We start from the raw sequence: 14,258 nt of genomic DNA, 5'->3' as shown, positions 1-14,258 counted from the left end.
AGCGCAGGCTCAGTAGTTGTGGCGCACGGGCTTAGTTGCTCTGTGGCATGTGGGATCTTCCCGGACCAGGGCTCGAACCCGTGTCCCCTGCATTGGCAGGCGGATTCTTAACCACTGTGCCACCAGGGAAGTCCAATCACTTAGTTTTAAATTAAGTTAATTTGTTATCTTCTAATAACCATTTCACCCAAGTTAAGGCTGTTGCATCCATTGGTTAAACAATGTCAGGAGAAATAACCTCCTTAGAGAGCAATATACTCACATTAAGAACTTCTGTTTTAAGTGCATGCATGCATAGAAACAATCTGATGTAATCCAGGGTGAGTTCAGGTACAGTCATTCAATGTCCCCTGTCATTAAGATAGTCATACATCCTTTGTACATGAAATTAATTACACATAAATGGGTGGAGAGTGTGTGGATCCTTGGTTATTGTTGCAACAGCTGTCATTTGTCTTGCTCTTTGGACCTGAAACTTCAGGTGTATTCTTTCTCTGGCTCAGTTCAATGGAGTTCATCAACATGAATTTGCATTCCTTTTTACAGAATAGTGAACCTTGATTTCGCACTCAGATTGGCTAAATAGAAGAGGTAGGAGAAATAGGGGAAATGAATTATTGGAGAGACCAGGGAAAGAAAGACACAGGATTTACAACAAAAGAGTCATGGGAAGAAGAACCTCCTGAAGAATTAAAAATTCTCTTCCTAGGAGAAGAAGGAAAAGTAGGTGAAAGCATAATAGATAAAATGTAAGAGTGGCTTGAAAAGATAATGAAGGGTTAAGGGAGCCAGGATATAAATGTTCATCTAAATATACAACCAGAGAGCCTTTACATTCTTCAGAATACATTTTTAGTCAATGCTTGTTGATTGATAGAAACACATGTAATGGATTTTCTATTAATGGCGGAATTTAAAACTTCTGAAAATTCTACATTAAAGAAATAAAAATATTTATTAACACATTTACAGAAATTAAAAAGCCAGGAATTGGAATTAAGATTCATTTGTGAGTAGTTTAATAGGCTGTAAGATAAAGAGAAGTAATGAAAGTAGCTAAAATACTGGTGGTTCCACATCTAATATCTAATATTTCAATGCACTGAGAGAAACTCACCGTTTATGGGACTTATATGGCAAATACACTTTACATTTAAAATTGAATTGTCTGGAAGTGTTGGTGAGGATGTGGAGAAAAGGGAACCATTGTGTACTACTGGTTGGAATGTAAATTGGTGCCATCATTATGGAAAACAGTATAGTGGTTCCTTAAAAAATTAAAAATAGAACTACCGTATGGTCCCAGCAATTCCATTTCCGGGTATTTACCTGAAGAAACCAAAAACACTGACTCAAAAAGATATATACACACCCATGTTCCTTGCAGCATTATTTACAATAGCCAAGATATGGAAACAACCTAAGTGTCCATTGATGGATGAATAGATAAAGAAAATGTGGTATATATATATATATATATATATATATATATATATATATATACATATATATATATGTATATATATGTATATATATACAACAGAATATTATTCAGCCATAAAAAAAAATGAAATCTTGCCATTTTTGACAACATGGATGACCTTGAGGGCAGTATGCTAAGTGAACTAAGTCAGACAGAGAAAGACAAATACTGGATGATCTCACTTATATGTGGAATCTTAAAAACAAACAAAAAAACAAGCTCATAGATACAGAGAATAGATTGGTGGTAACCAGAGGTGGGGGGTGGGAGTGGGAAAAATGGGTGAAGGGAGTCAAAAGATACAAATTTTCAGTTATAAAATAAATAAGTCATGAAGACGTAATGTACAGCATGCTGACTATCATTAATAATACTGTATTGCATATTTGAAAGTTACTAAGAGAGTAAAACCTAAAAGTTCTTATCACAAGAAAAAAAAACTCTGTAACTATACATAGTGACAGATGTTAACTAATTGTGGTGATCATTTCACAATATATACAAATATTGAATCATTATGTTGTACACCTGAAATTAATACATGATGTATATCAATTATATTGCAATATAAAAAGATTGAGCTGTTTGGTAGATCTTTGCATATTAGTTTTGTTTGACGTAGGGTAAAAAGGTATGTTTCAGAAGAGGTTAATTTTTTTTTTCTGGCTTCATTCACTTTATTCTTCTCATATAAAACTATGTGGTGGCTATAGCTGGAGCCTGGGTCCTCTGCACGGAAATTCTGGTGTGGGTCTTTACAAGATGGTCAGTGAATTCCTGATACGGAGATTTGGTAAACACCATCTCTCTCCAGAGATCAGGAGTGAGATAACTGTAGGTCTTGGAAATGGCATCAAAAAGTTGCCCAGGGTGGTGGTGCAGCCCCTGGCAGAGGTGTAGTGGTCGTCAATTCCGGCCATCATCAGTAGCTTCTTGAGCACAGGGGCTGAGACGATGCCAGTGCCCCTGGGGGCAGGGATGAAGCGCACCAGCACAGAGCCACAGTGGCAAGTCACCTTGCAAGGGATGGTATGGGGCTTGCCAACCTTGCTCCCCCAGTAGCCTGGCCGCATGGGGACGATGGGGATCTTGGCCAAAATGATGACCCCACGGATGGCAGTGGCTACCTCCTTAGAGCACTTGACTCCCAAACCGACATGTCCGTTGTAATCCCCAGTGGCGTCAAATGCCTTGAACCTGCTCAGCTGGCCAGCACGGGTCTGCTTTTTTTTTTTCTTCATTAATTATTTTTATTGAATTATTAACGGGTCTGCTTTTGCCAGGAAAAATCTTCAAAACCTCATCCTTGAGGCATGCCCTCCAGGAAAAAGTCAATGATCTCAGATTCCTTGATGGGCAGAGAGAGGAGATGGATCTCCTCCAGGAACTTGATCTTCATGTCCTTGACCAGGCGGCCCAGCTTGGTGACAGGGAGCCACTCCTTGTCCTCTCCGCCTTGCCTCCGCAAGCTCCGCGGCCTCCTCGGAAGCCACCGCGGCCTCCCATTCCAGGCCCCCTCCCCCCCACCTCCGGGCCCTTCCCCAGCACTGGCTTCATCCGCCATCTGCTGTTTTTAAGGAGGCAAAGAGCGAGGTCAATGCTACTTTGGATGGCAAACAGTTTCAAAGAAAATAAGGCAACTAGCCTGAGAATGGTATTTATATCTCTGCCACAGGAAAAGCACTACATGAACTGCAATACAAACAAAAAACCAATAAAACACACAATCCCAGTCTATCTGGGCCAGAAGAACTTGTAGAAATAAAATAATCTACTATCTCCTTGAAGGCAGAATATAACGTTTACACCATCTATCACTACAATTTAGCACAGTTTTTGGTTTATGGCAGGCACTCAGTAAATGTTTGTGGAACAAATATTGAGTGAACTGAGGCCCAGAATTATGAAGAAATATTCCAGTAAGTATAAGCATAAATAATTTTTAAAAATTTAAGCAGCATAAAAATAAGACCCAAAATCCTTTATATAATTTTATACTTAGTCCACGTTTTTCTGAGTCAACCTGCTTATTCATTTTTTCTATTCCCTTAAAACATATTTACTGAGCATTTACTATGTGCCAGACACTGTTTCTAGGTTCTTCAAACAAAATAGCTTGACATTTGAGAAAAGAACTGAAAAAATGAAGAAATGACTCATACAGTACAACTAATTTAAAGGAGTCAAGACATGCAGAGGGGCTGCTTTCTAAAGGGTTTCACCGGAAATTAATGAGGCTCAAAGAAGAAGTGTCTATTCCAGCTCTTTATTACCAGGAGTGGCTGGCAGTAATGTGAGATAGGAGTCAAAGTCTTTAAAGTCAAGGACTGTGGCTTGGGAGTAGCTAGAACTACTACAAATGCCCTGAGGAAGAAGCATGCTTGGATGATCAAAGAACAGAAGGCTGATGAGACTGGAGATGAATAACCCAGGAAAGAGTAATAGAAGATGAGGTCAGAGGTGAGAGGGGGCCGGGTCTTGGAGGGACTTATAGGCCATAGGAAGTACTTTGGATTTTACTCTCAGTGAGAGGGGAAACCATTGACTTGACCTACTCTTAACAATAGACCCTGGGGAGGGGAAGGTGGAGAGGGACTGTTAAAGAGGGTAAAGGTATTGAATTGTGCATTTTTTGGATTTCTTGAGTTTCTTTTCCTCGATTTACATCTTTGTTTTTATGGAGCACATTTTCCTGTTTCTTCTGAATAAACAGCACAGGGGAGATGAAAAAAAAATAGGGGTAAAGGTAGAAATAGAGACCAGTTTTGAAGTTATTGCAATATTTGTGGTGACAGATGCTGGGGAAAGTGGCAATAAAGGTGTGAAATGATAGTGTATTCACTCATTTTCTTTATTATTTAGGTAGTGTTTTTTTCCCCTCTTTTGCTCCTTTGAAAGTAACAGGGAATAAATAAATGTAGCTACATACATGAGTGCTAAAGAATGCCAAGGAAGGGCAAAAATAGACTGAGGAGGGGATTTTATTACTAATACATAGCAATTGTTGGGTGTTTAACATGTTTCAGGCACTGTACAAGCCTTTTAAATACACAAATCACTTAATCTTGCAATAACTCTATGAGGTACCATTACTATTTTCTTTTTTACCAAAGAGGCAACTCAGGGACTGAAAAGTTAAGTAACGTGTTCAAACTTACACGGCAAAAACAGCAGAAGTAGTACTTGAATCTAAGTCCAGGTTGTTTGTGGAGTCAGGTACCAAAAAGGAAAATTGCTGTAAATTAATTTAAAGATTTACATGTGGAAAAGCTGAAATGGAGTGAACACCCATGGATGTGTCGGGGGCAAGGGAGAGAGTGTAAGGAAGTGAGGCAAATGAAGAGAGAGAGAGTGTGCTACAGTCCTTAAAAGCCAAGAGGAGACTCTCAGATATGATATAGTTGGTATTAAGGAGCCATTGTAGGATTTCTAAGATGGAGTCATAAGATAAAAATGTTTCACAGGGGTGGGGTGGGAGGCTCGAAAAGGCAGTGTATGAGAGTGTACTATAGTAGTGTACCATGGTGTAGGAGCGGTTAAGAGTGTATTTATGAGGGCTGGGAGCTGGACTGCTTTCAAGTCTTGGGTCAGCTGCTTACCAATTGTGTGACTTTGGGCACACAATGTCAACCTCAGTTTCTTTCAGTAATGGTGAGCACAATTTAATAAGAGCTACTTAATGTTCTAATGTTAGTAACAATAATACTACATATGTCAGATGATAATTGTGGGGATTAAATGAGTTAATCTCTTTCAAGTGCTTGGGATAGTTCCTAGTACACGGCCAGTGCTTACTCAACGTTAGTTATTATTATTCCCACAGGTACGTACAGAATAGACTGCAGCAGGGATGCAAATCTTGAGTGTTGGGAGAGTACAGACAAGTTGGTGAAAGGACTACTTGCCAGTGGAGGGCAGGAAGGTACAGAATTATGGGGAAGCACACTTCAGAAAGGAAAAATAGCTGCTTGTGTGAAGGTGTGTGAGTCAAGACTTGCAAAGGGGCTGCTTTCTAAGGGGTTTCACCGGAAATTAATGAGGCTCATATAGGAAGTGCTTAGTCCAGCTGTTTGATATTACTAGGAGTGGCTGGCAGTAATGTGAGACAGGAGTCAAAGTCTTTACAGTCAAGGCCTGTGGCTTGGGAGTAGCTAGAACTGTCCACTGTTTTAGGTCCATTGTATTTTATGTCCATATCTTAATGTCGGTGGAGCAAAGCAACTAAAATATATACATAACATATATATATATAGTAGAAAGACAGAGCTTTACTAAAAATTCTCTGGGCTATTATGATCCTTAAACTATGTATGTCCTTGATAGAGATTTTCACTTGAAGCTCAAGCCTGTAGAAACAGTGCAATCAGCATAATGTATGTAATACTTAAAAAAAATCCTGTTAGCCATAAAAAAAGAATGAAATAATGCCATTTGCAGCAACATGGATGGATCTAGAGATTATCATACTAAGTGAAGTAAGTCAGACAAAGACAAATGTCATATCACTTTTATGTGGAATCTAAAAAAATGATACAGATGAACTTATTTACAAAACAGAAATAGACTCACAGACATAGAAAACAAACTTATGGTTATCAAAGGGCAAGGGGGGAGAGATAAACTAGGAGTTTGGGATTAACATATACACACTGTTATATATAAAATAAACAGTGAAGACCTACTGTATAGCACAGGGAGGTGTATTCTACATCTTGTAATAACCTATGATGGAAAAGAATCTGAAAAAGAATATATATATGTAACTGTAACTGAATCACTTTACTGTACACCTGAAACTAACACAACATTGTAAATCAACTATACTTGAATTTTAAAAATAAATCCTGCATTGTTTTAGGGAGGATTTAGGGGGGATTCATTTTCAAGAATACAAAATGTATAACAGGATCACATAAACTAAAGGTGGGACAAGGTAAAACAGAAGTGGAAACAAAGAGCAGAGGCACGAATCAGATTAAGAACACATGGGAGAAAGAGGAACTCTTCATACATTTGCCCCAGGTGGAACACAGGGTTGGTGTTATGCCTTTAAATAGTTGGGCCCATGCTGTACACACACATATACAATTAGAACACAGAGAAAATGAGTGGCTTGTTAGAGGGTCTAATTAACAGTTTGTAAAGAAAGAAACCTTATCGCATGGCTAAGAAAAAAAATCAAGGCAAGGAAAATCTGGAATAAAGGATGGAAAGAAAATTATGGCTTTGAAGTATGAGTTACTTAGAGAAAGTACGGAAAATACACTATGCAGTAAAAAAATAAAAGGATTTTCTTCTTTTATACTTTTGCATTGAGCTGAGAGTAACTCCTGTAACTTGGAGACCGCAGACAAAGGGTTTCAACATCCATTTCCCCTGGGTTGATAAGTATGAAAAGCTCCGATGTGAGTTAACGCTGCTTTATGAATTTGAATTGTGAAGATAGCACTTACTTTTCAACAACTTGAGGAAAAGAGAGGACCAGAAAAAACTGTAAATGGTAACAGTAAATATGGAATTAAATTACCACTAACGTAATATGCTAAAATACACTTAAAGAATCCGAATTAAAATATGAGTTTTAAAACGCCTTGAGAAAAACATGGACATTCCCCTGATGGCTACAATCCGAAAATATTACATTCTTTTAATTACATTTCCACCCTGAAATGTCCGTTTCGACTTATACGTTTTTTAAAAAAAATCTTCCTATTTCTATTTCTCTTCAAATAAAACATGAACAGATACACCTTAGAAACTAACATACTGAAGAAAGACTTGCAGAAAAATTTCACCTGGCCTTTTTAAAGGTGCTACTTGGAAGGGAATTTTAACTCGTTCTAACTACAGAATGGGCAGTAGTATCTCTCGAGCCACAAGGAGCGAATTGTATATTCACATTTATATCTATCTATCTACACATACTTTGGTGGATATGGAGACTTGTTTGGACTTGTACAGACAGGACCATGTAAATGTGCAAGTCCTTGGTGAGTCAGCTGATAAGCGTTCCTCTACTCGCCCTTTTGCTGAGGGGCAACAGAAGCGAGGACATTCCTCCAGCAATTCCAACCTGTTTCGTAACTTGTCGAGCAATCTGCGTTCAATCGAGCGGTCCCGAGCGGTCCGGCTGATTGGCTGGGGAGCGGAGCATCGGGGTGTGGTCTGCGCGCTCCCTACGCCAGGGGAAGCCCGGACGCGTTCGAGTAGCGGCTCCTCCAGGCTCGGCGGCGGAGGCCGCTGCCCGCATCCGCCGCGACTTTCCGCTGGAGTCTGAATCTCTTCTTCCAAGATTCACGTCTTAGTGGACGTTCCAAGAGAAAGCCCGAGGTAGGGAAGCGCGAGGCTGGGGACTCGAGGGAGACGGTTCGCGGGAAGGGTGGGCTCTCCAATTTCCTGAGCTTGGTCCCTGTGGGAAGAGGGCTTCGGAGGAGAGGGAGGGGGAGATTCCACTTGGCAAGTCCAAGGGGACCAAGTGAGGTGAGACTTATTCTCAGTCGGGGAGCTCCTGGGGCACCCCAGCCCCTAGTTTTCGGTGCTAGCCACGCGCGTCCTGGAGTGTGCTGCCCTGAGCCCGCAGAGCCAGCGCGGTGTCGGAAGCCAGGCTCTGAGCCCGTGGGCTGGTGGACGGCGAGGGGAACCGGGAGGCAGAGCCGCAGTGGAGGCGGGCAAAGTCCGGGCCGCGCCGCAGCCCTGCAACTCTGCTCGCGTGCGGAGGCAAGTTTCTGCGGGGACCATCGCGCCTACGAGCGGCTGGAGCATCAGGGCGAGCGCCCCGCCCTTCCGCTCTTCGCGCGGGACTCAAGTTCAGCCTCACCTCCGTCTTCTGCGAATCTTGCGTTTGGCTAATCGGCTGTGGTTTCTCCTCAGGTCGCGATGGATCTTGAAGAAGGCCGCAGTGGAAGAGAAGGGGGGGACAACTTCTTGAAAAGGGACAAGAAAAGGTAGTCTGTTTCATTTTCAGACTTTACGTGGCTTGAGAGATTTGGGAAATTTGTTTCTAGCCTCCAGCTCTGAAATAAATGATCAGCTGCTGCTGCTGATGATGTTTATCTTAAATGCAAGTAGTTGCAGAAGTTGGCTGGCTGAGTTGAGCACAGCATTTGCATGGTGAGCTTCTGCCTCAGCTTTCTGGTCCCATACAGGCCAGTGCTCATTTCCTTTTGGGTGTTTTCTAATCTTCTGCTTTACAAGTGATGTTGGTCGCCGACGAGCCTGCATCATGTGCTGCTTGTGTTCTGCTTTGTGGTTCTTTGTTCCTTCTGGTAAAGCAGTCACATAAACATTGCATGTTTGTGGCATGGCAGATGGGACAGAAAGCCACAACTGCATTTAAGCATTTTTTTATTTTAAGGCAATGAATAGCTGACCCTTGTAGAAGAAATTGTGAGAGGAGTGTACTACCAAAGAAGTTACTAGAATGGTGTGAAATTATCCTGATTATTTATAGAGTTGGTACTGTCACCACATAGGGAAAATAACTGTCTTAAGTGAATTTTGATCACAATGCAGTGTCTGTACATGAAATTTAAAATTTTGCTCAATAAGTTTTTTGTTAGTAATAAATTGTAAAATAAAACAATTTAGTAAATATATTAATATTATTAGAAACCAAGCTTTTCAGTGTAAGAGAAAAGAAATACAAATGTCATTAAATAAGCTTTTTAAAAACAATGTTAAATTTGAATTAGAAACTTCAGTATGATTTCATGATTTTTTTTAATAGTTCGGTTTCTGTCCACTGAAAGGGATAGCGGCAAATCGCACACTTAGTGTCTTGGTTTCTCAATACCATTCATTACGAAAAGGAATCTGCGCCCCATAGAGAAAGGGCTAATACCAATTGAGCCTGAGCCTGGAGTATCTTTGTGGTACCTGAAAACAGTTAGTGGAGTTCAGGGCAGTTGTCAAAAAGGACCCAGGCTTGAAGGGGCTTCCACTGGCCGAATCTGGGACAGTTTGAGCGTCAAAAAGAATAATGACTGTACTTGATTGTGAAATACTGAATAAATGAATTCTTAATAAAATTCTGAGAGGAGGAGGAAAACTAAGGGTGAGAGAAGTAGAGAGAGAGAGAAAAAAAAACTTGTTTACAGAAAAATGCCAGCTATCATATTGAAACCTGCATTGTTATAATTGATTTGGGCAAGGATTGTTAATGCATCCTAAAGCGCTCAGAGAAAGGCTGAATCTAAGAATTAGCCACAATTCTTAATTGGAAAAAGGAAAGTGTGGTTTTCCAGTGGAGAGATTTTGCAGTTAGGAACCTTAACCAAGTGATCAGACCTGGCCTGGCTCATGGTGGAATAGACTTTAGTGACACGACATCACCAGGGAAGTATGTTTGCAAATCATTCAGTGAATCCAATCAAGCTTCCAGACTAATGCTGTCCAATAGAAATATAATGTGAACCACATTTGTAATTTTTAAGTTTCTAATAGCAACATTTAAAAAGTAAAAAGAAACAGGTGAAATTAACTTTGAAAATATATTTTAGGGATCCAAGTGTATACAAAATATTATAATTTCTACATGTAATCAGAATTTTTAACAAGAGAGTTTACATTCTCTTTGTCATACTAAGTCCTCAAATCTGGGTATTTCATACTTACTGCACGTCTCAATTTGGACTAAGTTTGAAACAGACATATCCAAGATGTGGGACATTTTATAAGACATCTGTTTTTGTTCTTATGAAAAGTCAATGTTTGGCGGGGGTAGGTGGGGAGGAGGACTTATAGATTTAAAAGAGAGACTAAAGAGACAAAACCACCAAATGTGATGTGTGAGCCTTTATTACATCAGTTCCAAAAAAGGAAAAACCTATAGAAAACATTCTTGGAAATTTTGAATGTGGATTGGATATTAGCTGATATCAAATTGCTGTTAATTTTATTATATGTGATAATGGTAGGAAAACATGTGAAGTGCCATGATGTTTGCAGCTTACTTTCAAATAGTTCAGCAAAATTTTAACAGTTATAATGTATACTTTGTTATGCAGATAAAGAAAATATGGTCAAAATGTTCACAGTTGTTGAATCTAGGTGAATTATTTATGGGTAGTCTTATTACTGTTCTTTTGATTTTTTTTGTTTATTTGAAAATTTGCGTAATAAAAAATTTCCAAATAAACAAAAAGAAAATAGATTACAAAGAGTGGAAGGTAGATATTTCCCATTTTGTTTTTGACTTTTAAACTTGGTACCTTAAACAACTATGTATTTTTGACACAAACACTTAGGGATGTTGGAGTAAGAAGTATTAAGGGTATGTGGAAGGAAATGATAAAGACATTTGACAGGTTGTTGGTTTCCAGAGGTGGAGGAAAGGGGGGCAAAGTGGGTGAAGGGAGTCAAAAGGTACAAATTTCCAGTTATAAAATAAGTCATGGGGATGTAATGTACAGCATGGCAACTATAGTTAATAATACTATATTGCATATTTGAAAGTTGCTAAGAGAGAAAATCTTAAAAGTTCTCATCACAAGGAAAAATATTCTGTGACTATGTATGATGACAGATGTTAACTAGACTTACTGTGGTGATCATTTCACAATATATGCAAATATCAAATCATTCTGTTGTACACCTGAAACTAATGCAATGTTGTATGTCAGTTATACCTCCATTTTTGAAAAAGATGTTCAATAAATATTTGTGGGACATTTACTTATATTTATTCTTCAGAAAATAAAATAGAGTCCATATTTTGAAAAACAGAAAAAAGATTCGTTTGAGCCTGCACATACCTTCATTTTATTGTTGATTCTTATCATGGCCTACAGACTTTTTTTTTTTCAAACTAGAAATTGTTTTTTTGGTTAAGTAGCTCTTATTAACTTGTGCTCACCATTACTGATTTTAATCTGTTCTTAATAAAACTATATATTTTTGTATATATAGTTTATTGAGTTTTGAGCAGTTTTATTGAGATATAATTGACCTACAAAACCATGTAAGTTTAAAGTGTACAGCGTATGGTTTGGCTTATAAATATTGTGAAGTATTACCACAACAAGTTTAGCAAACGTCCATCATCTCATATAGATAAAAGAAAAAGAAAAATTTCTTCTTATTGTGATGAGAACGTTTAGGATCTACTCTCTTAACTTCTATATATATGTATATATATATATATATCATACAGCAGTGTTAACTGTAATCATCTTCTTGTACATTACATCTCCAGCACTTTTTTATTTTATAACTGGAAGTTTGTACCTTTGGACCAGCTGCCTCTCATCCCCTCTCCCCCCTCTAATAACCACAAATCTTATTTCTTTTTCTGTGAGTTTTTTTTTAGACTATATTTGAAATTATAAAGAAGCACGTGGCTTTGCTAATAGGTATAATGCTTGGGTAGTAGTACCACTTGGCATATTTTCATTTGTTAAGATTCTTTATTAAAATGAGGCTTGATAAGCAACTTTTGCTATTTGTCAGCACTGTGTCTGAGCGGATGGGGATAAATGAGTCTTCTAGGAGGGGTGAGAGTCAGTTTATATGTGCATTTCCTTGCAACTCAGTGTCTCAGAATTCTGAGGTTGCACCAGATAGCCTGGTGTTTGGGAGTTAGACTTTTCAGTTTCAATCTTGGCTTTGTTCTAGCTGTGTGACCTTGGACAAATTAGTTAACTCTTCTCACCTGCAGTTCTCTTGTCTTTAAAGGAAGGACAAAAATGTGCCTGCCTCACAGAGATTAAGATTAAATGAGGTCCTCTATGGGAAGTGTTTACTTAGCCAGTGTCTGGAACATTATAAATCTTCAGAGTAGCTGCAGTTTTAGAGAACGAAAAAATAAATAAAAAGCTTAGAGCTAAAACTCAGTTATGTATGGCTATTTTTTTCCTTTCATCCTGATTCCAGGGATACTGAAACCACGCCTTTACTGGGAATAGGGTGGAACCAAATCTGAAGAGTTATGTTTGTGTATTTTGTGTGTTTTTATGTCCCTCGAACATTACTCCAAAGCCAAATATGGGGTAGACGCTGGATTTTTTTTTTTCTTTAGAAGTTGCTTCAACTCTTTGACTTTGCTTAGCGTAAAGAACAAAGACAAAAATGAATTTACTTTTTGAACTTGAAAAGCTGTGTAAAAATAATGTAATTCTTCCCTGAAGTAGTCTTTCTTTTATAAATATGAAAATGTAGATGCGGAGGCTAGTTTTGGTTGGTTTGCTTTCATATGCTAGGTGGCAGTTACATAGAATAGAAAACTAGTTACAGAGTTTCGAATCTGAGCTCAAAATACTTGACCTTCCTATCTCTGCCTGAGGACCGCTTTCTTGCGGTTTACAAACCATCTTTTTTGATGGTAGTTTTTCTAGGTTGCATTTATTGCCTTAATGGTCCATTTAGGGCTCCAGACATCTTTTCAGAATTAGATTTACTCAAGGAAAGTGATTTAATTACCTTTCTCAGGGTAATTTATGCCCTGCATCTGTTTGCCACTACTCTCCACTAGGTAAAGGGAATGATTAAGGATAATATCTAGGTAGATAGATAGACTAGCTGTCTGCTGCTAGAATTACTCAGATGATAATTAAGGGGATTAAGTCTGGAGAGCATGAATGATTTTCTAATTAGAAGAAAAACAGGAAGCTCTCTTTTTTTAGTATTATTTTTTCTAATGCAAAAGTCTTGTGTCTCTGTGTATTCACCATAGAGAATTAGGAAATATCAAAGGCACAAGGAAGAAAATATTTTGGTAGAAATCTCAACACCCAGTGATAACCACATGTATAGATTTCTAAGGTATATGTAAACATACTTAAACTTCATAAATGGGATCATATTATAACCTGTTTTTTTAATAACATTGTAGACATGTTTCTTTGTCCTATTTGTTATTAAATATAAGCTCTATGTTAATTGGGTAATTAAAGATTTATATAGTTTTTAAAGTTTTATGTAATTCTATTGCTAGGTTTTTCAGTAAAAAAGATGAGAAGAAAGAAAAGAAACCAACTGTCAGTACTTTTGCAGTGGTGAGTTTGAATGTATTCACTATTCAAAGTGCTTTGGAAATTTGACTTCTCCTGATCTAGATAAGAGGTATTTCATCTGGTATAATACTTTCTTGGAGAGAAATTTGTTTGTATTTGTTAATGGAGAGGTAAAATGAATTCGTTTAATTTAGTTTGTTTTCAGGGGAATGCCAATCATAACTTGCTGTGTACAATGAGCCTCCAGACTCACCCTTCCTAGCCTGGATTTCAGTATTCTCCTAGTTAGGTATGTCGCCAGTGATATGTTACCTATGCAAGCACTTCTCCCAGTGATGGTCTCAGCCATCTAGATAGAGGAAACCAGCCATGTGGAGCGTGGATCAAAGAAAAAACGGGGTACCCTGTCGACAAGGGCTCTAATCCTGGCGGGTTTGAGGTCAAAGTCCCAGACACTCATATGATAGAAGTTAGCAGTGGATTATTTATTAGTATGACTTAGTACATATCATTATTCTTCTGTGCTGAATAATTGAAAATCTGGAATTTGAAAACCTTAATATAATTAATTCTTTATCTTATTTTCTGGTTTCATGGAATATAATTAATTCTTTATCTTATTTTCTGGTTTCACGTAGCTGCTTAGAAGCTTTTCTTTAATCAGATTTGGATTAAGACAGGCTGGTTGATGGTCTTTCTCTACCTGGATCCTTTTTTTTTTTTCCCCCTGAGAATACAGATTTAGGTGAACTGTGCAAGTAGAACCTGGAAGACTACTGAACCAATTAAATCTTGGAGTGCACACTTTATAATTCAGGCATAACACA

General features: G+C 38.3%; 1 protein-coding gene and 1 pseudogene across 4 annotated transcripts in view; one reads left to right on the top strand and one right to left on the bottom strand.

Annotated features, from left to right (window-relative positions):
* Positions 1-1,565: 1,565 nt before the first annotated feature.
* Positions 1,566-3,047, bottom strand: LOC309665803 (small ribosomal subunit protein uS5 pseudogene; annotated as a pseudogene). Its single transcript has one exon. The product of its transcript is annotated as a small ribosomal subunit protein uS5 pseudogene (transcript).
* A 4,442-nt stretch (positions 3,048-7,489) lies between these two features.
* Positions 7,490-14,258, top strand: part of ABCB1 (ATP binding cassette subfamily B member 1) — a 102,380-nt gene continuing 95,611 nt past the window's right edge. The window contains exons 1-3 of one of the 3 annotated variants that reach the window (XM_082472467.1): positions 7,490-7,813; positions 8,354-8,427; positions 13,413-13,473. In XM_082472467.1, coding sequence (XP_082328593.1) covers positions 8,360-8,427; positions 13,413-13,473 — 129 coding nt within the window. In that variant the 5' untranslated portion in view covers positions 7,490-7,813; positions 8,354-8,359. The remainder of the gene's footprint in view (positions 7,814-8,353; positions 8,428-13,412; positions 13,474-14,258) is intronic. The other 2 variants (XM_082472468.1, XM_082472469.1) reach the window with 2 other exon arrangements.

This window comes from Balaenoptera physalus (genome assembly GCF_965194825.1).
Source record: "Balaenoptera physalus genome assembly, chromosome: 8".
Classification (NCBI taxonomy): domain Eukaryota; kingdom Metazoa; phylum Chordata; class Mammalia; order Artiodactyla; family Balaenopteridae; genus Balaenoptera; species Balaenoptera physalus.
This window is presented reverse-complemented; position numbering and strand designations above follow the sequence as displayed.